Source organism: Aplidium turbinatum, chromosome 11, assembly GCF_918807975.1.
Source record: "Aplidium turbinatum chromosome 11, kaAplTurb1.1, whole genome shotgun sequence".
NCBI classification, from domain to species: Eukaryota; Metazoa; Chordata; class Ascidiacea; order Aplousobranchia; family Polyclinidae; genus Aplidium; species Aplidium turbinatum.
This window is the reverse complement of record NC_137482.1, coordinates 10,856,735-10,881,483: the sequence shown is the minus strand read 5'-3', so window position 1 is coordinate 10,881,483 and position 24,749 is coordinate 10,856,735. Positions and strand designations below refer to the sequence as shown.

The following is a 24,749-nucleotide window of genomic DNA, read 5'->3' as shown; positions in this document are numbered from 1 at the left end:
GAAGTATTAGCCTAACAACAATTTACGCACATCAGAGATACGTTACGTTTGTTTACGGTAGACAGTCAACATTCAGCTACAAAAAACATTATTACATCACAAGTACGCTCACCAGTAAGTTGAACTTTGAGATAGCAAGCTGCAAATATGGAATTCAGCCTACACGCAAATAAGTATTACCATAGCAGTTGTCAAACTTAAGTCCTGTAGAAGTACATAACAGAGAAGCAGCTAACAAAGCATAAACATCAATCAATCAACTTTCAGTCACAAACTACAGTAACTAACAAGTTCGGCTAGCTGGCAAACTAGCAGCAAAAACGAAAACGTCTCGAAAGTTCCATAGACAATCTCGTGGTGAGTGTTGCCATTTGCAAAGAGCGATAACATAACAATGAAGGGGAAACGACGCTAGGTGGCGAATACACAAATTAACGGGAGTAATGCGGTAAAACGAAAGGCAGGCCTATCAAGGACCTGTTGAAAATCTAACACTCTCGGGCCAAAGAAGGGCCAAACTGGCTCGTTCTTTTCATGAATAAAAGTTTTTCAACAGTCTATTGTCATGTAACAGTTCAGTCTCTTCCTCATCGCTCTGATCTTCCAGCAAAATCTCAACGGTGTCTATTGGTGTCTCATCTTCATCTGGATCATCTTCTTCTCTTTGGACAATGACACAAAGTTTGGATATTGGTCTCTTCAGAGATCCGGTTGCAGTCTTCACTTCTACGGAACGAACAACGCCGTGACGATCAGGAAATGTTTCAATTACTCTGCCTAGTGGCCATCGTTGTCTGGGAGCAGAGTCATCAATCAAAAGGACGATATCTCCTCTTCGGATATTCTCCTTTCTGTGAAGCCACTTTGCTCTTGACATCACAGATCGTGGGTATTCCTTAACCCACTGCTTCCAAAAGGTGTCTGCCAGAAACTGCACATGGCGGTATCGATCACTTGGTCGGTAGCCATCTCTGTCGCAGCTTAACATTGGCGGTAAATTCGCTGAAGAATTCAACTTCAACAAGTGGTTGTTGGGTGTAAGAGGTAAGTCGCCATCAACTTCCAGCTTCACATCGGTGAGTGGTCTTGAATTGACGATGTCTTCCACTTCAAGAAGTAACGTGTGCAATGTGTCATCATCGAGTGGTTGTTTTGGTAAGATGTTCATAAGAATTTGACGTACTGTGCGAATCATTCTCTCCCAGGCTCCACCCATATGGCTGGCTGTTGGGGGGTTGAATGACCATTCTATTCCTTGTTGTCGAAGGCTCTGGTGGATCTGGTTCTGATTCCACTCATCGATGGCTTGCTTCAAGATTCTTTCACAACCCACAAAGTTGGTTCCATTGTCAGAGAAGATTTTCTTGATGGGGCCTCTGCGAGCTATGAAACGCCGTAGGGCATTTATGAATGCGCCAGTTGTCAGGTCTGGTGCCACTTCCAAGTGAATGGCTCTAGTTGTGAGACATGTGAAAAGGCAGCCGTATCTCTTAATGTCACTTCGTCTGTTTCGGACATTCAGCGGCCCAAAAAAGTCAACGCCAGTCTGTGAGAATGGTGGCTGTGACATTTGTAACCTTGCTTCTGGCAGTTCTGCCATGAGCTGTTGTCTAGGTTTTGCGGTCCTTCGCCGGCAAGGCAGGCATCTTGCAAGTACCCTTTTAACCGCAACTTTGGCATTAACTATCCAGTATTTTCGGTTAATATTGTTCAGTGTATGGCTTTCACCCATGTGCTTCGATTCGTTGGTATGACAATGTTCAATTATCAAGTCCGTTAAGTGGCGCTCTGGAGCTATGATAGCAGGATGTCGCGTTTCGAACGGTAAGTCGGATCTGTCGATTCTTCCGCCAACACGTAGAACATCTTTCATTAGGACAGGGCTGAGTTTTTCGAGTGGGATCCTCTTGGCTTTGGGCATGTTTGGATGTTTTCCTTTGGATAGAGATTTGATCCAGGCTGGAAAACTCTGACGCTGCTCGTATTTGATTAACTCAATTTCTGCCTCATCAAGTTCTGGCACACTGATTGGTCCTTTCAGTGTAATCTGGGTTTCGTTCTTCATGCGCATCAGTAAGTACGATTTGAATCTCAGGAACCAGGCTACTGATAGTTTCAGTCGGCGCAGAGATGAGAAGTAGGAGATTAGCCTGTTTGTTCCTTGGCTTTCAGTTGTAGAAGCAGTAAAGGTTTCGATTTTCCTCTTTGGTTTGTAAGCAGCAAAGATATCTTCAGATTGTGGTTGCTGAGCGGTTTGGTTGGGCCATTCTTCTGGGGGTTTCCTCAGAAAATCTGGGCCATTGAGCCACATCCCAGAATGCATCAAGGCTTTGGCCGTCATGCCCCTTGATGCTTGGTCAGCAGGGTTCTGCTTCGTGTCACGGACAAGAAAATTTGAAATGTCGGATTCAGCATCGAAATTATCTAAGCCTGTCTCCTTTGGTCGAGTAGCCTACCTCTAAGCAACCAGCCTAAGGGCGTCCTGACTGCATCAGGTCCTTGCTTCGGGTTAGGTGCAAAGCGGCTTTCAATGCATCGGTGGGCGACAGCATGATCATTTCCGATCAACAGTGTAACTGTACCATGGTCCAGTTGCTTCAAGTCAATGCCTTGGAGGTGCTTGTGCGTTTGCAGATACTCCGGAGAAAGCGCTGGAGTTGGCTTGGTAGGTATCTTGTCAACGACGATCACATCTGTCAGTTCTTGCACTTCGCCGCCAACTACTGGTAAAACTTTCAACGATACAGTTGAAGAGCTGAAGGAATATGGTCCACTCGAAGACAGTGTTTGCACCTGGAAGTCACCAGATGGCTCAGGTTTCAGTTCAAGCATCTCTACAAGTTTTTGTTCACAAAAGGTGCGGTTTGAACCAGAATCTAGGAGAGCATAAGTATGTATTACCTTTCCTTCTCCTGTCACACGTACGGGAACGATGTCCAAGTAAGTTGCCGAGTTGCTGGTTCTGGAATGGAAGGTTTCTACAACTTCATTTGTGTTCCTTTCTAATGGTCTTCTTCCGGGATCATCTGGCTGGCTATCATTTCTTCTATTAGCAATGGGGTTGGGGTGTCGTCTCTGGATTTGTTCTCCAGTTGTGACCAAGTACCGATGTAACAGAGAATGATGTGATGAGCTTCCGCATTCAGTGCATTTACCTCGGCTTCTGCAGTCGGCACGTATGTGATCTGGTCCAAGACAGTTTAAGCACAATTTGTTCTTCCTTACAAATTGCTCCCGTTCAGTGACGGATTTGGTTTTGAACTCTTTGCAGTGTTGCAAATAATGTGTACTATCGCACAGGATACATTGTATGAGTCGCTTGTTGCCAATTCGGAGCTGTCCGGATCGTTCAGTAGGTTTTGTCACTACGTTAAACAGTGAAGCCCTTTGTTTCCCTTTGGTGTCAGGCTTGTTAAGTTTGTCGACATTTGATGAAAAAAGTTTCACGCCATAGATTGAATTGGCAATCCTAGATTCGTTCGTTATGAAGTCAGCAAAATGTTGGAATCCAGCCACTTTTCCAGTGTCGTCATTGATTTTCAGAGCTTCAATTACCCACTTTTCTTTCAGAGACGCTGGCAGCTTATTTGCAAGGCAGGTGATAAACTGCACGGTATCCAAGTTCGAAGCTTCGGTGTTTGAGCTCAATGATGAACAACATCTTTTCAACAGGACAGACAACTTCTCCAATTGTTCGGGTTCGTGGTGAGAAATTCTGGTAACAGCTCTCAAGCGTTCCTCGCAAGCATGCGCAATAACGTGTGGTTGGCCATACCTCCGTTTTAATTCTTCCCACGCTTCATCATAGCAGTTGTGACCTTCGCTGCTATCGGCAAGGTGCCTTATTTGTTCACAGACTGCATCACAGCAGTGCTGCATGAGGTAAGACATCTTCCTGTCGGGTGTCAACCAATCAGAAATATGGGACTTAAAACGGTGCCAGAAAGCCCAGAAATCGAGTGGGTCACCAAAGAATTTCTTAACATCTGGTTTAGGTAGAAGTCGTTCTGAAAGATCAGGTTGTCGGCTAGTATAATAACAAGGGTAATTTACCTTTTGGTCTGGCATTCTTGCAGATGTTGCAGTTGGTTCTTGTTTGTGCCGCTCATCACCGTGACGCAGAGGTTCCAGGTGTGTGTCTTTGTGAGTGAAGGTTTGCTGTGGCAATCGTACGGGTGTCATTGATCCAATATTGATAACCGAAGAAGAATCATCTTGCCAGAGTGCGGCTTCAGTTTCGGCAGCTTTAATTTGACGCAGGTCTTCAGCTTCGGCTCTCTCACGTTCAAAGCGAGCTTTATCCTGCTCCAACCGAGCTTTATCCTGTTCCATCTGAGCTTTCTCCTGTTCAATGCGAGCGAACAAGCGAGCTTTATCCTGTTCCATCTGAGCTTTCTCCTGTTCCATGCGAACTAGTTCTTCTTCCTCTCGTCGCCTGGCATCATTCTGTTCTTTTGTCAAACGAGCTAGTTCCAATTTGGCATGTGCTTCACGTTGACGCAAACTGTACGTTGTACTCGATGACCGAATGCTTCCGGATTTGGAGCGGTGAGAATGGGTACGCAAGGACGAGTGATGTGAACGTAGTGGAGGAGTTTTAGTGTCTGTCCTCTCGCATTCCGCGAACCACTGTTTGGCTCTATCAGCAAATTCTTCTTTCCCTTGAATGTAATCCCGTTTGGTTGAAAGACCTCCTGGAATTTGTTCATTGTCAGGGACATCGACACAAAGCGCCATTAAAGAAGCATAATTTTTATCAATTTCTAACAGGATAATCTGTACTTCTGTGAGGTTTTCACGTTTGCTCATCAGCTGTTCACCACGCTTGTAGCTGTCTCTCAAAGTAACAGCTGCTTGTTGAATAGCTTCGGCTTTGGAATCCATAACTGTGTATGCAAATCCGCTTCGTAACAGCATAAGCTAACTTCAGCAAATGAGAGATGTCACGTGACACTGATGGGAACTTGGTAAGTAAACGCAAATTTGATCGTCAGGTTGGTGAAGATCAGCAGTTCGGTACAATTGACGAAATCAGCTTCAGTTCAAAGATGGTTAAGCTTTGATGTCAAATTTGAAAAACGATGTTGTGTGCGACGCGAACACAACAGGTGCGGTAGTTAATTGCGCCGGTGACGTCACGATTTTCCTAATCCACCCGGCAGGACTGAGCAACTGTTAAAGCACGCCAACTTGAAGAAATCACTCGGTTTCCAATGACTGCTTCGCAGCAATGAAGTTTATACGGTTTTTCTGTCAAGAAATAACACAACGTAAGACACTAGTCACAATTCAGCAAGCACAACAGTCGAACTGATAAACGTACCAAATTTGTTGACAAACAGTTCTCAATCCACTGTACGGTACACAAGTTCCACAGGTTGGCCAATGACGCACTGAATAAATAAATTCGCGATGTTACCTTACACAATTATTACGTAGGCTACCGTACCGTACAACCATAACGCTAGGTCAATAATCATTAAAAAACAAAGAAACGTGGCAATTCACTTGGCCTAGTTAAGATCGGTTTACGAGAATTAATTTCCATTAGGCTGACAAATTATTGGTCAATAATTCAGTAGTAAACATAAATCCACAATTCACGACACAAATCAATCAATCATACAATTCAGAATAATGAACGTACCGGTAGTATGACCGGATCAGTAATGCCAAATGATGCACTTGTACGCGAAGGATTCTATAGTGATTGACTCTGCAATATTTAAGTTTGAAGTATTAGCCTAACAACAATTTACGCACATCAGAGATACGTTACGTTTGTTTACGGTAGACAGTCAACATTCAGCTACAAAAAACATTATTACATCACAAGTACGCTCACCAGTAAGTTGAACTTTGAGATAGCAAGCTGCAAATATGGAATTCAGCCTACACGCAAATAAGTATTACCATAGCAGTTGTCAAACTTAAGTCCTGTAGAAGTACATAACAGAGAAGCAGCTAACAAAGCATAAACATCAATCAATCAACTTTCAGTCACAAACTACAGTAACTAACAAGTTCGGCTAGCTGGCAAACTAGCAGCAAAAACGAAAACGTCTCGAAAGTTCCATAGACAATCTCGTGGTGAGTGTTGCCATTTGCAAAGAGCGATAACATAACAATGAAGGGGAAACGACGCTAGGTGGCGAATACACAAATTAACGGGAGTAATGCGGTAAAACGAAAGGCAGGCCTATCAAGGACCTGTTGAAAATCTAACAAGTGGTGTCAATTATGCAAAAAACGTCTTATTTTAATGTTTATCGTAAATATATCCTCCATCTTTGAAGCGTTCTGCTGGGAGTTCCTTCCAAATGCACACCTATTGGTGCACATCCCTGGAAAGGTAATTTAATACTGAATCCGATGCATGTAAAATTTAAGTGGCACGTATTGCGGATTATAATTTTATACCAAGATGTTTGAAGAGGTGTCAATTATGCAAAATCGTATTATTTTAATGTTTAGCCTATCGTAAATATATCTTCCATCTTTGAAGCGTTCTGCTGGGAGTTCCTTCCAAATGCGCACCTATTGGTGCACATCCCTCAAAAGGTAATTTAATACTGAATCCGATGCATGTAAAATTTAAGTGGCACGTATTGCGGATTATAGTTTTATTTAAGATTTTTCGAATGTGTGTGTGGTCGCATTTTATGCCTCGCACTTGTTCACGGATAACTTTTTTAGGCGGAAAGCGGAAAAATTGTTCTGCCAGAATGACGGTGGTATAATTCATTCATGTGCTCTTTGCAATGATTTTAGTGCAAGAATAAAGTTTTTTGCAAGGTTTCTGGGCATATTTAACAGCTGAAAGGATGCATTCTTATTAGGGCATAGCTTGTTTTTTGGGAGAAAAAGATAATTTTGTTTTGAATACTAAACTTGCTCTGTCGAAGGTTGCCAACCAAGTGATATTCGTCTAGTTATTTCATTTTTTGCTACAGTCAGTTCTCAGTTGTAATTATTTGATTGAGGTAAATGTATTGATCAACTTTTTCCATTGTTTTCCAATTTTTACCAGGTTAGGAAAGCAATATTTGTTTTAAGCTAACTTAAAAATTTACATACTATAGCCTAGGTGTTTGCAAGCTTGTATTAATCAACAAGATCTTTTGAAAAAAAACAGCTTTAGTGTGATATAATTATGGCAATTGGATCTGGAACAAACACAGGATTTAATTTTGGGTATGAACCATTTTGCATTAGCTCATATTTTCTCTGTAGCATATATACTGTATGCATACAATCTTAAAATATAGAATATTACATATTTGATGCTTATATAGTGATAGATTCTGGTCGGTTTTCTGAAACACTGATTCTTTCTCATGCTGTGATATGGTGAAAGCTTAAAATCTACAAGGTTTTTGACCTGAATAATTATCAAGAATACAATAAAGAGACTATAGTCTCAAGTTATCATTCTGATATCATGTACAAAACCTACTCAGTATAGTCCCATGATGTCTTAATCACTTGAACTCTGGATTGTATGATATGTTATTGGTTTGATACCAGTGCAAGCAACATGTGTAGACAAAGACCATTTTTGTCAGGTCATTAAAAGCCTTGCCGAGATACTGGTGAATTGCTAACTGTTGAATCAGTTCATATCCTTTTAAGCAAGTTGAAGCTAAGCTGTTATTCATGTTAATGTTAAAAAGTGTTTTTTAAGTCCTCGCTTTTTGTCTTTTCAGGCCATGTTTTATTTGTGACGTTGCTTGCTTTATGCCTATGTTTAACAAGAGAATTTTAATTTTATACATTATTATATATAGAAACACACAACAACACCAGGAGTTAAAATAAGTATTTGTTTTAAATAAGTTAAAATAATACCGGTTTAAAGTCAAGTCAACATTAACTTTTGAAGTACCGTACTGTACCTAATTATCTCTAAACGAGTCATCATTATTTTTTGAAACTCATACATTATTTTTAGGCAGTGGCTATTTGACCGGCTCCGGTCTTTGAATCTGAAACACTATTTGACCGGTCATGACGTCACTACATAAGCACTTTTTTCTTTTTCTCTTTCAAAGCAAAAGACGAGAAGCGCCGAAATAAGTTCTAAATTCAACACGTTTTCTTCAACTCAGTCTGTGGCGCGTAGGTTACGTCTCCGACTGCCATTCTAGAGAGGATGAGTTCGATACTATCCGGGAGCATTCTTTTTTTTCATTTTTTTTTATCTAAATTTTGACCCGAAGCGCATTTTTGTAGTCAATTTTTAATTTGTGTAGCCTACAGCCCATTTTTTTATGTCTTTTCAAATCTGAGTAATAAAGTTAGAGTTTTTTTAATTTGCTGGAATTTGAGAATTTCTCTTGGTAATTTTCCGATCGTCATAAGTGACCGTGTTTGCCGAACGACCAATTACATTTTTGCTCTCAAGTTAGTTATATACAATATTATACTTCTTTAAAAAATGGTTTTACCATTACCATTTTTTTTGAAAGGTCACTTATGGTCGTTCGGCAAACACAGTTTGAAAAGATATAAAAAAATGGGCTGCAGGCTACTCAAATTAAAAATTGACCACAAAAATGCGCTTCGGGTCAAAATTTAGATAAAAAAAATGAAAAAAAAGAATGCTTCCGGATAGTATCGAACTCATCCCCTCTAGAATGGCAGTCGTAGACGTAACTTACGCGCCACAGACTGAGTTGAAGAAAACGTGTTGAATTTAGAACTTATATCCGCGCTTCTCGTCTTTTGCTTTGAAAGAGAAAAAGAAAAAAGTGCTTATGTAGTGACGTCATGACCGGTTAAATAGTGTTTCAGATTCAAAGACCGGAGCCGGTCAAATAGCCACTGCCTTATTTTTATTGCGTTGTGCAATGTACAGGAGGTACAATTCTATGCAGGTTTTTCCGGTGCAGACAAGAGAAACACTGTGTATTCATCACTGACAATATTATGTTTCTCGGCAGTCGAGTGTACAAGAATTGACAGCGGTAGACACATGTTTTATGTTGAAACAAAATAAATTGACTTGACTTTTTTTCATGAGGCTGGGCTCATCAGCATTGCACCACTAATTCACGCCACATAGTCCTCAACCGCTGCTTTTGTCAATCAATTGAATTCTTATAAAAGTAATGGTTGTTTCTCGCTATGACTTGTCGATAATACGAATATAGTCTACGATCAATAGTTCACGTCTGGAAAAAAGAATAAGTGGAGGTACAGCTGAATCAAAGAGTTATTCACAAAAGAAGTGCACCTTCGATACTCGTCAATGTTTATTTCTGATTTATGGCGCATAATGATCAGTTTTTACGTGTGGAAACATAACAAGCAGAAGCCAACAAGCACACTTTGTTTGGTTGTGCAGCAAACTTGTTTGGCGGCCGTGTTGGGCAGGCTGTTTGGTCGCTGTCACAATCATTTAAGCTGTGCCTTGTCGAATAATTCATTTTATGTTGCATTGATTGTATGTAGTTATGGCTATTTTTTGGTATTTAAATGAAACACTTGCAGTCTCTTAAAACTACTTAGCGGTCACCCAAACCAAACCTTAAAAAAAACCCTGCCGGTGTAGCCTCCACACTAGCCATGAAGACTTCCAAAAGCGCTAGGAAGATCGCTCCTTTTCAACAATAATTATTATGTACCGTACATGAATAAATTGAATATGTGAATGTGTAAGTATGTATGGTATGTGTGTGCAGGCACTGCAGTGTGCACAACTGCACATGCAATACATCTGAGTCTTGATTATATAATATAATATACAATATACATGTAACTGTTTAGTTATTTAAAAAAACAATGATTTGGTTGTCTTTAACTTCTGGCTATATTTTCTTAATTTCAGTTCTTCTGGAACTTCTGGCTTTAACTTTGGAAGCTCAAATACCACCACAACTTCTACAACTACAGCTACTAATCCAACAACAAAAACTACCACAGGTTAGATTTAACTATTTCGTTACCCTTGTCTCCAAAGTGCTGCTTGTTTTGCTTTTGTGGACTGTTCAAATGTCTTTAGACGCCTTAGAGGAAGTGTTGAGAACTATCGTATTGCCTAATTGATTGTTGAAAAACGTCACATTTTGCATTTGGCATGGCAAATAGGGAGAAGTATATAAAACAAAAAAATGACATCAGATGGTTTAGGTGTGTGTTTGTGGTCTGATACTGTCTGGCTAAACATGCCACACGAAATATCTGTTGCCATAAATTGAAACTGCTAAGGCATAGTCTTTGATAAACACACAAATTTTAAATTTCGGCTTTGTTGTGTGAAGGGTTTTCGTTTGGAGCAGCTACCACCAACGTCGCAAGTACAACTCCCTCAGTTCTAGGGGGATCTCTGTTTGGTGGAAAAACGTCAGCAGCCACTGTCACTCCTTTTGGTAAATCAGTATAATAGAAAATTCTAAATTGATTGCGTATGACTTCACAAACAACAAAATACCCTTCGCAAGTACCGGTACATTACCTTCTGTTAGGTTATTTTTGAGTAATATTATTATTTTTATACATTTGCCAATGGTTGCAAATTTTTTCTCAAACCCTAAAAAGTGCTTCAAGACCAATAACCTAAAAAATTGTGATTGCTTTTGTTGTAATAGGGGCTGCGACCACCACATCTGCATTGGCTTCGACAACGGGAACTGCTTTTCAAACACAGACCATAAGTCAGCCTGCGTTTAAAGGTCTTGGGGGAGTTGATTTGGCGTCATCAACTAATAACAACAATGATAAGCGAGATACAAGTGGTGTTATTAGTCAAGCTGTAAAAGACCAGGCAGTACCCGATGAAATATGCAAAGACGTTACAACATTTGAGTAAGCTTAATTTTTGAACATTATTCAATTATGCATTTGAAACTACTCAAATATATAATTGTAGCGACGTGTACGTCACTGGTGCTTGTATAGAAGTGGTCAGTGGTTATACATAGCAACGTAGCGTCAGCCATTTCTCAGAAATTACTGTTTCAAAAACAGTACCAAGACTATATTATACTTTCTGTAATCGTGTCGCACTTCGGCCTGTAGTAGCGCTATATTTTCCACTGCACTTGGTGTCAATGCGAATCACCCGAAATCGTATTTGCCTTTGTAGAAACTTCGTGACAAAACAAAAGGAAGAAAGCAACGAAGTGGCTCAATTTTCAGTTCGGTCGTTGCATAAAATAACTGAAGAAATAGATGCCCTGTCTTCATCATTGGCCGCAATTTCATCTGCAGTGCAAAGGTGAGATCCTTTTGATCATCACGCGTCTGCTTGTCTGGTCATCACGCGTCTGCGTTTACAGATTCGGTTTATTGAACTGTTGATGGTCATTGTGCTTTTTAGAAACAAAGCCTCTGTTGAAAAGCTTCGAAGTGAATTTGGCGAGCAGCTGAAACACATCGAGATGACGCAACGTACCCAGAACACCCCTCCCGCCTTGCAACACGACAATATAGCCCCGATTCGGTAACATTTGCATAGAGTTCCTTTTCTTCATTATAAAATCACATTTTATTCGAAAAACCAGAGTTATGCAATATATGGTACGACGTAGTTTTATTTCTTTAATTATTGTGCCCATGTTGTGAGTTGGTTCCAGGGATCTCTGAAGTATTCTGAGGTCCCTGGTTGGTTCATTTAAAGTTAGTCGGAAAATGATAATTTCCCATTTGTTTAGGTACTTTGCGGAACTCGTCGCAAGCTTTGACAGCAGCATGCAGGTTTACAGGCAACAAATTGATGAACTGGAAAACCACCTCCATTCTTTGTCACAAAGTAACATGCTTACACCACAAGGTAATTTACTTTGGAATTGAAAGTTACTTCACATAGTGCTTGCTTAAAAAGTAATGCAGTTTTTTAAAATTACTTTAAAATCTACGTCTACACTTTCAGACATATCTTTAGCGCTGGTGAAAATCCAGGAGACCTTTGTCACACTAGCGTCCAACTTGCATTCGGTACATGATAATGTCAAGGTGAGCAGGAATGTGTGTAAAGGATTTCTATTGTTTAGAATCAATGCTGTTGTCATGCTCATTTTGAATGCAGAGTAAATGTTGTTCAAGATGACTGCGCAGAAGGTTTACTGTGAGGTGTTGCCACCGTGCCATATTTTAAACTGATTGTCCTGCTTTGGTATCATACTATCGTGTACTTTATATCGTCCGCGTTTTGTCGCTTCTACCTTTTTCTAGACCTCTGCTATGTTTGTCATCTATTGTTTTTTCGTTGTGTTGGTCAGAAATAAAACCAAACTGAACTACTAATCAGTCATTGAGATGTAATCACCGTTGCATGACGATTAAAAAGCTACTCTATTGATCATCGTTTTTAGATAACTGTACATTTGTACAACTATATCGTTTCATTGTACATTTGTTTTCATCGTAATGATATTCAACTATTTCAACAGCATTTAAAAGACCAATACTTGGCATATAGAAGAGTGGTTCATGGAGATCCAACTGACATATTTGCCACAGAAAAACAAAACAAATTGAAAGGTGCGAAACTGAATGATCGTTTGAGTTTTGTTGAGCTAATGCCATCAACTTGGGCATTCTCAGACCATCAAGAATAAACATTTCACATGTTGCTATAATTTTTCATTTATTATACCTAAGTCCTATACGTCGTCACTTACCTTAATTGTTTTCTATTTTCCAGATAAATGATTTTCTTACGCTTTTATAGTAAAACCGAATTTAGCAGCTCAATAAAAAAGTGCTAAAATTCTAAGTAATACAGTACTAACATTCTAGAGCATGGTAGCCTACATTCTAAGTTTAGGCTATACGTGCGGTAATAGGTTATGCATTGCAAGCACTGTCCAGATACTACTGTATATGACGCCATTTTCATGCTGTTTCACCTTTCTAATTTCCCTTGCAACACATCAAACGACTTGTCAATCTGATCATCTCAATTTTGACTTATTCTTTTTACCTCAAGAGAACAAAAGCACCCATATAGAAGGACCTTCGCCTTTGCAAAACCTCAGCAACGTAGCTGCTCTCGCCATGGCAACGATGTTGCAACAACCCCAACAAGCACCGCCTCAACAGAGCTTCATTAAGCAGCCATTCGGAACAGCTGGTAGCCGTCTTGTTTTATAGCGTTATGTTTATGTGATTTCTTGTGTCGCAAAATGTTTTATTTCCCAACACGTGTAACGTTGATGATACTTTATGCGTGAAATGCAAAACTAATGGTTTGTTTGCAAAACAGGCCCAATAAGTGGAATTGCCAGGTATTGCAGTTAAAACAAGCATATCGAAAAAAAAAACATCATGTGTCCCCTCATCATGTAAGAAAATAAAATCAGGCAGCTGTAAAAAAACCTCTCCAAATAAGGCTGAGCCAAAACAGAGGTGCTGAGAGCAGACTTATACAACTAGTCTAGAATTATCTAGTTGTCCAATTCGATAAATTAGAGCGAAATGTCGGTAACTTGATTGCTCTAATTGTAGTTCTTATCCAATCTCCAGTTTTGCTCAAAAATTTAGTTTATCCAACAGTATTTTTTGGCAAATGGAAGGATACTGCGCTCTTATGAATGTTATACAAAGAAAATGCAATAAAACGATCAAGATCGAAGTGTCATTCCATCCCTTGAGCAGCAAATCATGAAAAATTCGATTAATTCACTGACGTTACAATGTATATTATGACGTAAGCGGTTTTGGCGCTGTGATGATGGAATGACACTTTGAATCCCAAGTTGACACATTGGCGTTTTTATCCAACAAAAAAAAGATATGTGACAACTGCGTCCAACTATTTCTAATCTAGTTTAAATTTTACTCTAATTTGAGAAAACTTGGGTAGCTCTAATTCTAATCCTAGTCTAATTTGTAAAAGCTTAAATTACTCTAATTCTAATCGAATTTCGAAAGACTACAAAAATTCTAGTTGTCCAAGTCTGGTTGAGAGCCGCGAGCAAGGCAATTGGAGGTTCAAGGTTGGAAATTCAATTCACAGATAGCAATGTTTCCTATTGATATGATTCATCAAACTGTATAAAACAAATGGTTTTGACTGGTTTCAACATGTATTGATGTGTTAATTCAGGAGCTTCTAATCCTTTTGGGGCGAAAACTACAATCGGTGGAGGTGGTTTGTTTGCTTCCAAATGTGGTGCCACAGGAACGGGCAGCTTGTTTAATCCCACTGCAACAACTGGTTTTGGAGGCTTCGGCGCAACCAGCAATCCTTTGAAACAAACTCTCAGCGCAGGTTTGTGCAAACCATTCGATACGCGTTCTCCAATGTATTGGAAGTCATGGCAACAAATTTTGCATACGTACAGTGAACGTTCATATCACTACATTAGAGGAGCACGGTTGGTTTGAGCACTCTGAGCATATTTGGGGGATCCAAAGCAGTGTTGTCAACTACATACGTTTGTGCTGCAGGGTTCAACACTTCCACAAGCGGCAGCGCCTTCTTTGGCAACACCACTTTCAATTCCAGCGCTGGCGTCACTTTCGGTGGAACTGCCTTGCGTCCCGCCTTCGACTTAAAGCTTCCAGCCAACAACAAGCGGAATAAAAAAGTTCTTTAAAACTATCGAACTTACTACACTGCCAATATAAGAAATTTGCAACAAAATATACTCTCAATGCTGGAACAACTGTCGTGCAACGATAGTCAGGGGACAAGGTTGAAATGTTTGAGTGTAAAAGCAAACGTATTTAAAGCATAAAGTGCTTTCAATAAGAAAATTAAAAGAAATAAAGACGTTCAATAAAACATAAAAACAATACAGAACTGATAACGCAATCCACAGCAAATATTGTCCCCTGTCATTAGTGATGAACAGAATTAGGCCTACATGACATGGTACTGCAAACACGAACATATTTTATCAGCGATTTTTTAAGACGGTACTTGCATGTTTCGTCCAGACCTGACGTATAGTTTTTTTTAGAACTAAGCGATTACCCCAGAGGTGAGTTCACCTGGTAACATTGGGGCAGATTTCCATTACATTTAGAACTAGATTATCATCATCGACCACTTATGTTTTTTTGACTGAAGTAAACGCTAAAACTGCAAGAAGTACGCCATAAGAATACATTAGAACTATGTCGTAAAACAATAGATGAAAAACCGACGAATGCAAACTGTAGATCTACCGAAATAAAGTTAATTTCTTATGTTTAAGATAATGGGGGGAATCGTTCACCTTGGAACCGCCGCTGCATGACATTGATTCATGAGGCCTTTCCTGCTATGTCATGGTTTCAATACAAACTATTGAATAGTGATCAAAGAAACTTGGGTCAATAGACGGAATACAGTGCATCACTTGTCAGTGAATTTGATTGTTGCAAGCACACTCTTGCGTCATTTTGAATTAAACAATAGCTGAATTAAATTGGAAGCATATGGGAACATGGATGCCAGCTTCCTCTGATTATTACAAAATGGCGCAACAACATATTTTACAACGCGAGTCTTGCGGTTTTTCCCGACTGTGTTGATCTGTAACACATACAATCGAGCTGTGAAAGTTTTTTCAACCGATAATAACATTAAACTCAGGTGATGGTAGTGTAAGAATACTAACGGTAGGTCATGTTTATTGTTTATAAGCATATAATCAACGTGGTATGCTGCCATGTTAGGTCACCAAAAGCACATAAAACTGTCGCATGTGAATTACATCTCACAGGAATGCTTAGCTGAGCAATCTTGAATGATCCATTTCACAATGTATAGTAGGGTGTTTCATTTTTTCACCATTTTTGAATTTCAAAATGCCTGGGGTCCCATCTGGTGGTATTTGGGGAAAAAAGTTTTCACCCAAAATTTTTTCAATTATGACGTCATATTGAGGTGGTCCACGAGGTTTGAAATTTTTGGGCCTCAAAATCTCGAAATTTGGCCGTATCTCCGGAACCGCTCATCATAAATCGACAAAATTAGTATCAAAATGCGCAGAAGGGTCGGTTTCCTATACCTGATGTAGAGAATATTAAGCTCTATCTGCTTCAGAAAAAGTTATTTCAAAAAATCTGATTTTTGGTCTATTTTCTCCTGATGAACAGAGATGAGGTGATCAAGATAATAAGTTTTTCTGTATTTTTCCACTCTGGAAGCTGCTATTGCGTAATAATAGTCCTTGTTCGTTTTGCAAGAGATGAAATGGTAATAATTGAAGGTATTAGGCCAACTATTATAATTTATAATGTAACCGCTGAGGATGAGGTTGGCCTATGCTGCTCAGTGCTCACCTGCTCTAGATTAAGTGTCATTATGGCATTAAGGTCAGGCATTAGTAAGTCGATGCAAAACTTCAAGGAATTGGAGAGAAATGTGCTTCCCCTTAATTCAGATGTAGTCAGTCACTATTTTTACTTGAGGAAGAAAGTAGCCGAAACTAATCCCAAGTTTTAGAAGAAAATTCCCTATTTCAAAGGTTTGAAAGATGAACTGCAGAAAGATGTAGTTGGCATGTGGAACAAAGATGGTCTTCCAGTGCTTAGCAAACAGAGAATTGAAGCGAAGTTAAAAGACGTGATAGAGAAGTATAACACAGCAAAAAGAAGGAAATGAAACGCAGAGGTAATGAGGTTAATCAAGAATGGTTACAGAACTTGTTCGATATTATTATGTGCATGCAAGTGTTCAATCTCTGAAAATGCGGTTGTTTTACAAAAAAAACTCTCTTGCAGCTGTGAACTCGAAGACCGAGTCCAGGAGAAAGAAATCGCTTTCTTGAAAGATCAGCGAAAAAATTGAAAAATGTTTATCGTTGGCGTAGATTTCAACCATGTAGAAAAGGCTTTGGAACTTGAAAATCATAAAAGGAAGTGAACAACCGAGCACTTCTGGCATACAATCTGCCAAAGCATCGGCAGTTCGGCAATAAAAGACTGTTCCAAACAGAGAAAAAGAAATGAAGCAGTTAGATGTCTACACAGTAGCGAAAGCGACTGTGATGGGGATATGAATTGGGAAGATGATAAGGAATACGAGTCTCTGAAACCAGCTGTTTGGAGAAAAGTGTACAAGAGAGTACATTCGTTTTCCATAAATGATAGCTAAGTTGTGTACTTGCTGATCGTAGGATGACTTCGGTACGCCAGCAGTCAGATCTTATGAGGTCGGTTCTTGGAAAAGATCAAGTAGCTGCATCACCTTCGACAGTATACCGCCAACGACAAAAAAGAAAAGAAAAATCTCTGATGGAAAGTGAGAACCTTCTCAACTCAGCTTCTGCCATGCAGTTATATTATGATGGGCGCGTTGTCGATAAAATAGATCGATACGTTTTATTTGGCCAACTTGCTGATGATAATGGTATGAAGCACGAAAGTGTGCTTGCTGTTAAATCTTTTCCCAAAAGTGTGTCGGTCACTGCAGAACTGATATTTGGCACCATCATCCAGGAGGCTTGCAGAGTTCACCTATCCCAACTATATTCAGTCATGGCTGATATGACTGCTCTCAACACAGGAAAAAAGTCCGGAGTCAATACTCGACCGGTCTATTATTTTAATGATGAAGTTGGTCATGATGTTCATACCCTCAAATGCATGTTCTACATAAACGAAATATATCTTTCCCATGTCATTTCTTTTGTGGACGGCGTCAGGAAGGGTCCCGGAGCAATGCAAGAAGGGGCTTTGCTTAACCAAATAGCAAAACTAGACAAGCCTAGTACTGAAACCTTAACAGCAACCAGCGATGCCACTCTTGATGTAATTACATCAAATTTGATGTTTTTGGGTAACCTTTTGATGTTTGATGTTTTTGCCCAAAAATCTGATGTTAAGCGATTTGGTGTTAGCTAGCTCAGACTAAATAAAATATAATCAATTTGGTGAATTCAATAAATTTAAAAGGACAGCTTCTAGCTCGCCAACTTGTATCCCAAAGTAGTGGAGGCTGCACCACCTGGCAACCATCAAATAGGCTACAGTAGTGGAAAATATGAGCAATGGTGGTCCACGTAAGAGATACGGTAGGCTTCATGAGCATGATGAGCGGTTGTGAAGAAAACTGATAGGCTGGTAGTAGTATCTAAAATAAAGACATTAATGGCCATACTGTTAAAACCTTACTTGAGCTCAAGTCGGCCTTGACTAAAAATTCGACCTCATATAGTAGGCTAAAGTGTAATAACAAAATGCCACTAACTAGCCAATTGCTGGACTTGATTCATCATAAAAGATTCATTTAGTAAAATCAGTTTGCATTACATTCGAAGTGAGTCAACTTGAAGTCGAGTAGGGTTTTAAAATACAGGCCTAAGTTGTATTGTAGGTAAGCTTATTTGCAAATGTCAGCCGCCAAAATTAAAAAGGTACCGTATTGAAAACGTACGTACCTACTCACTGGTCTACACGATTTTTGCTCCATGAACTTTGAAAACTGATTTAGAGTAATTTTGGGTTGCTGAATCCGACTCTTACCTCAGATTTATCCTTAAATTCCTATCACGTCAGGTTTGTGAGAATAATAACAGCAAATTGTTACTTTTGTCAAAAGTGGAAGATTTGATGTTGCATGTATTGCACATACACATTGTGCTATATCCAGAAATCCAGGCCATGTGGTGCATAAGTATCTGAAGTATACCCACCAACTATAATTTTGATACAAATTTGTTGTCTAAGCAACATTATTAACAAGGCAGTAATAACAAGCTAAAAGGGAGGCTAAAAGTATAACTGGCCCCTCCCCCGTCAATGTATTGCATGAAACCACAAAGATTTAAGCAGGCCTGTGACAATGCTTGTCCACTGTCCAGTAACCTTATTTAGGCTGTTTTGGCCCGTCTAACACTAACCTTTCGTTATAGCACTGCATATGTTGGTGGTAAACGCAACGCCAAATATTTCACCTTTGATAAAAGTAACGATTTGTTATCATATCTCACAAACCTGACTTGATAGGATAAATCTGATGCCAGATTCGGATTCAGCACCCCAAAATTACTCTAAATCAGTCTTCAAATTTTGGAGCAAAATAATTTTTTTTGTAGACCAGTGTTACTTTAGTTGCACATAAAATTCTGCTAGCCAAGTAGTTTTTCTTGAAAACTTGTTTTTTAAATTAACTTTTAAGTAAATTTTACGAAGAAAGTCTAGATTTAATGTCATTATTGTATTTTTTTGTCATTTTATTGACAAAACACACCCGAGCTTTCAATTTGATGTTTTAATCTTGAATTTGATGTTTTTTATGAAAAAATTTGATGTTTTAAAAATTGATGTGAGTGGCAACACTGACAGCAACTATTCTTACGCAATAACAGCTTCCAAGAGTGGAAAACTACAGAAAAACTTTTACCTTGATCACCTCATCTCTGTTCATCAGGAGAAAATAGACCGAAAATCAGATTTTTTGAAATAACTTTTTTTCTGAAGCAGACAGAGCTTAATATTCTCCACATCAGGTATAGGAAACCGACCCTTCTGCGCATTTTGATACTAATTTTGTCGATTTATGATGAGCGGTTCCGCAGATACGGCCAAATTTCAAGATTTTGAGGCCCAAAAATTTCAAACCTTGTGGACCACCTCAATATGACGTCATAATTGAAAAAAAATTTGGGTGAAAACTTTTTTCCCCAAATACCACCAGATGGGACCCCAGGCATTTTGAAATTCAAAAATGGTGAAAAAATGAAACACCCTAATGTATAGGCTATAAACCAACGGAAATTTTTACTTCTAAATACGTACTACGTAGGGCCATGAAGCGGATAGTGAGCTTCATTGTGGTTAATCAATAATTGCACTAGCCCCCTAGATCGTGATGAACGGAGACTGAAGATGTGCCTTGCCAGACCCCGTCCTACCCTGATTCTAGGAAATGAGACGTAAAACAGGAAGAAGAAGTACGTTATGCATTGATTAAAAAAAAGAGATGAACTAAAACTAACCTTGAGAGTTAGGCTCCGGCACAGTTTCTCTTGAGACCAGATGCATCACAGTTATTTTACCGGAAGGAATTTTCAAACCTGTAAACGACACATTGACGATAATTTGCGGGAGCAAGTCTTTTAGGCGCAGACAGTTAGGCGCCGGTCAAATAGGCGCGCACACTGTGGCGTCTGGATATTTAGGTGCGGAGCACTGTGGCGCCCGGTCATTTAGGTACTATTCCTAGTAAAGTCTGCAGATTGTATCAGCTTGGCATGCAGGGCAATGCTTTTCACACAAAATGTTGTATTGCACAGAAAAATATGTTATGGCTTCCGTGAGGAAGCTGCTTAAACCGGCAATGCTTTTCACACAAAATGTGATATCTGTTCAATATAATATTTCGTGTGAAAAGCATTGCCCTACCTGCCGAGCTATATACAATCTGCAGACTTTACTAGGAATAGCACCTGAATGAACGGGCGCCACAGTGCTTCGCACCTAAATATCCAGACGCCACAGTGTGCGCGCCTATTAGACCGGCGCCTAACTGTCTACGCCTAAAAGACGTGGACCCTAATTTGCAGTGCACAATGCCAATTTTATATCATATTCTATCTTCGATTAAAGTTTAAAGCAACTGGAGTCAGTCATCAAGTTTGCGATGGAGTTATGTCATGATGATCAAGGGATGGTGTTTCTTGCAAAAAAGAAACACTGTTGACATCAAGCTTTTTGTGAAAAAAAAGAAATTGTTGACTTAAGTTCTTCATTTAAATGTACCATACGACTGAATGTAATACCCAGGCTCATTCGGCAGTCAAGCAAACGCAGAGCGCAAACCCGTGAATGATGTGAACATAAATTCTTACCGCCAAGCGTGGCGTCTCCATGAAGAAATCTTCCTTGATAAATTAATCTAAGCACAGATGCTGTGTGGACTGTGTCTTCCACCCAGTCTGCAAAAACGCTAAATTTTAATTTGTTACTCCAGGCAATTACTTCATCTGCACGCAACTCATATTATGATCAAGATAATTGAGAGTCGCTGAAGTCTATCGTTGTTTTGTTTTCATTTTTGACCACCACAGCGAAAACTAAGTTGTTAAGGTTTGCCAGAGTTCACTGAGAATATACAAATGAGCAGCCAATCTTTCGCTTCATCATCCAAGAGACGAACATCTTTCTTGTTTGATGAACGAAGAATGGTATAATTACATTATTAATATTTCAATAACATTGTATTGGTAATCAAAATAATGAAGCCAGTGGACTGATAACACATTTCAGAAAACTTGGTCGGTGTGCATTTCCGATCAAAAAGATTATGGCAAAAGCAGACTATAGTAAAAAGGAGTATAAGTTTAGAGAGTTACAATGCTCAATCCCAGGTGGTATGAAGTGAAAATTTAAAATAATATTATAATCTGAAAGCCAGAAAAATGAATCAATCTAACAGTAAGTCCTCTTTTCGTTAGTATAAAGCACAAACGCAACCATCACTCTCGTCAACATCTGACTCAAAAAGTAACGGTTTTAGACAATGCAAAAGATGCAGCAACAAAACATTATATTCACCTTCCGGCCAATTTCCGTACACATGGTTGGTTATTTGAGAAGCAGATGCAGAGGGAGGAAAGTGAAAGATATGTGTTTGTCCATTCACTCTTAATAATTTTAATCCAATCTTCAATACAAAAATTAATAATGGAATATATGGCAATTAAATGGCATATGAGCTTAGCCAATAAAATAATTTTTAGTGCAATCTAGCCAAACTGCTATAGTATACATATTCCAGAAACAAGACACAGCAGTTTAAAAAAAGCGATCACTGCAACAAGCAGAGGCAAAATATCAACAGCAAGTAGAGCTGACAACAATAACTTCTGGTTACTAAACGTCTCATGTAAGCATGTAAAACAAAAAAAGTTTGCACCAGGAAAGAAAAAAAAAAGTTTGCACCTGGCGACTGTTTTATATTGTACCGTACATGAAGTCATAGGTAGCTCAGAACTTTATGTGCTAGTTTTTACTGTTCATAAACCTATCCATACATACCATAATGTAACATCTGTTTTAGAATCAGAATCCAGTATTAGAAACATACAGTGTCAGTAATATGGCCCTCTTGACTCAAATACTGATATATATACAGTTTTAAAGTATTTTTATATACATAAAATAGACAATTTGTGCCAACATAATTGTATTTGTGCCTCTGTAACATGGTTTAGACTTTAGAAAACTCATGTTTTTTTTAAGAGTTGATTGGTGGAACAAAAACTTGAAAATTGCGAGTAGAATGTTGCTCATAATTCGAAGCTGCAGGTTTTCGTCTGACTCTCTGCAGGGGTCTTGAATTCTTCTAACCAAATTCACATTTCGTTTTTCTTCTACTATAAATATTTTACCACATTTAGGTTATTCTGAGGATAGCTCCTGAAAAGAGTCAAACGAAAACCTGCAGCTTCGCCTATGAGCAACATTCTACCCGCAATTTTCACGTTTTTTTCTGTTCTTGTGCAGTTTTATAACCAATTAACCATCTTGGCTAAAATGTTATTACTTATGTTCAACACTAGTTGAAACACCACAAAAATACAGTATTTTGCGAAAAATAATTTTTTCATTGAAGTGTCATTTACGTCAAAAAGGGTAGCCAAAAAAGTTCATAGGAAGTCATCATGGACAAGACAGCATATTATATACTGTATAGGCTCAAGTACCGCTAGTGTATTTTTAGACACTGAAATAGTTATATATGATACCTCATTACTACTGGGTGGTTCCATAAGTCGTTTGGTTGTTGTCAACTCTTCCATTATTCGGGAAGTATAACGATGGCACTTTTTGTCTAAAATTACAGAAAGTAAGTTGACAACATACACATGGATGCAGCGACTGCATATTATGCTACTTTTGCAGCATTGTCTTACATGTTGAAATGTTGATACATTTGGAAAAGATACTCTATCCACTCAAGCGATAATAATGCCAGTGATAACAATATCAGTCATAAAAAATAAAATTGAGAACAATTTTGAAATAAACAAAACAACTTCATCTCAACATTATTTTCTGAAGTTTTATAACCACAAGTCCACAACAAAGACAATTAGATTTATTTTCCACCCATTTCGACAACAAACTGTACATTGCTATCACAGTATCACACATATAGGCAACGATACAACAGAAAGCAGCAAAGTGACATATTAGTCTTCCAGTCAGCTGCTAAGTGCTAGTGCTCCCCTTATTTTGGCATGTCATTAAGTATTTTTGCCAAGACACAGCTGCATGCTCTTGGTGAGAGTCAAACCCACGTTCTTTTGAATGTTGGGCAGACGATCTCATCATTTGACCATGCTGTCAACAGCAGAAACCCGTGTAATCAACCAATTAAATAAAACTAGCATGTGACATCTTCAATATTATACTACAAATGTTATTATCTTTTGTATAAAGTTGAGTTTTATTTGCAGGTTTATGTAAGCTCATGATCTAGTGCTGCTTGTACAGATGAGGATACTTTCTATGTTGAACAAACAGCAAATAGAGTAATCAATAAATGCTTTGTTAAGATTAAAGAAGCATAACAATCAATTATCAGTTAGTTAGCAATCTTGTGTATAACCAAGTTCCAAGAATGGTTGCATCAAACAAACTCAAGAAAACCTTAGAGATACCGGTAATGTACTTCTTTTATTAGAGATTAATGTAATGCCTTGTTTAATATTGAATCAGTGTAAAGTGATAATTCAGTGCATTACCGGTACCAATCTGCAAAAATTTTTTATGCAACTGAGAAATCAGTAAGAATAGGGCAAATTTCCCGTTCATAAAAATACTGCACCAGAGTATCCAGTAAAGAGAGTTCTGATAAGCAAAAGAGGAATATTGGATAGTTTCACACAGGCTATTTTACACCAAGTTGTAATAAAGCATGATTTCCAGATCAATTCTTTACATTTACTTTATGTTCAAAATTGAAACATAAAAAAAATTTATTAAAAAAAAACGTGCACAAAAGTCTTATTTGAGCATTGAGATATTAAAGTACGGTACTCACAGGATGTATGCAGATGAAGAATTTTGTAATCAAACAGTAATGGCCATTGTTGTTAACATTCAGTTGTATTAAAAATCAACTAACTGACACATACAACAAAACACAGCATCAGTAGCCTAGTTCACCAATAAACTAACCATTTTAAACTAGGTTAATAATGTTGCACCTATGTAACTCCTATCTAAACATAAATTATACATTAAATCTAAAAGAATGGAGCTGGTATAGAAGTCCCCCCCCCCCACGGCAACTCATGAGTCATCACAAAGAGGAATTGACCAAAACATGTGGATTGAAGTGTGTGAACAGTAAAGCAAAGGTAAAGCAGTTTCACCCAATGTTTGGTTGAGTCCTGCCTTTGTCATGAGTTACCAAGGGAGAAGGGGGGGACTTGTATACCAGCTTCAAAAGAATTAATATATATATAAGCTTCTAAGCCCTTAACAACATGTTTCACTAGATTCTAGATAAGGTCCTTCTGATGATCCTTATTTAAGTGAAACAGGCTGTTAAGGGTTCAGATAGTAAAAACTATATTTGATTTAATTCGCTCTGCTTTGCTTTTTTGCTTAGCATTGAGCACTTTTTGTAGTATCAATAGTTTTCATTGTTTTAAGCTTCTAAGCTGTATCCTATGGAACTTCACATGCAGACCCTATCAAAACACAATATAAGTCGACACAGAATTAGAACTATCAAAAAATTAAACCAACTTAGACATTGCAGAAGAACCAATGAGGAAAAAAAAATAATTTTTTCCACAGTTTAATTGCACCTTATGTTGCACGATTGGTAGGCTATCAATTAAAATCACTGGAGT

General features: G+C 38.6%; 3 protein-coding genes across 3 annotated transcripts; 1 reads left to right on the top strand and 2 right to left on the bottom strand.

The window, feature by feature from the left end:
* Positions 1-532: 532 nt before the first annotated feature.
* Positions 533-2,341, bottom strand: LOC145780196 (uncharacterized). The gene has a single exon (XM_082591902.1). It carries the CDS (start codon positions 2,339-2,341, stop codon positions 533-535), a length of 1,809 nt encoding a protein of 602 aa, XP_082448028.1.
* A 4,693-nt stretch (positions 2,342-7,034) lies between these two features.
* LOC145779568 (nucleoporin p58/p45-like) lies at positions 7,035-14,612 on the top strand. Its single transcript, XM_082591187.1, has 12 exons — positions 7,035-7,194; positions 9,830-9,924; positions 10,263-10,370; positions 10,590-10,806; positions 11,087-11,218; positions 11,321-11,443; positions 11,655-11,773; positions 11,873-11,955; positions 12,393-12,483; positions 12,932-13,075; positions 14,051-14,215; positions 14,395-14,612. Exons 1-12 carry the CDS (start codon positions 7,154-7,156, stop codon positions 14,541-14,543), a joined length of 1,467 nt encoding a protein of 488 aa, XP_082447313.1. The 5' UTR covers positions 7,035-7,153; the 3' UTR covers positions 14,544-14,612.
* Positions 14,235-24,106, bottom strand: LOC145779569 (ubiquitin-like protein 3). The gene is made up of 6 exons (XM_082591188.1): positions 23,930-24,106; positions 22,629-22,714; positions 21,436-21,544; positions 20,730-20,816; positions 19,878-19,955; positions 14,235-15,466 (listed from the first exon to the last, which is right to left on the bottom strand). The coding sequence occupies exons 2-6, from the start codon at positions 22,680-22,682 to the stop codon at positions 15,402-15,404; spliced, it is 393 nt and encodes a 130-aa protein (XP_082447314.1). The 5' UTR covers positions 22,683-22,714; positions 23,930-24,106; the 3' UTR covers positions 14,235-15,401.
* Positions 24,107-24,749: the final 643 nt, after the last annotated feature.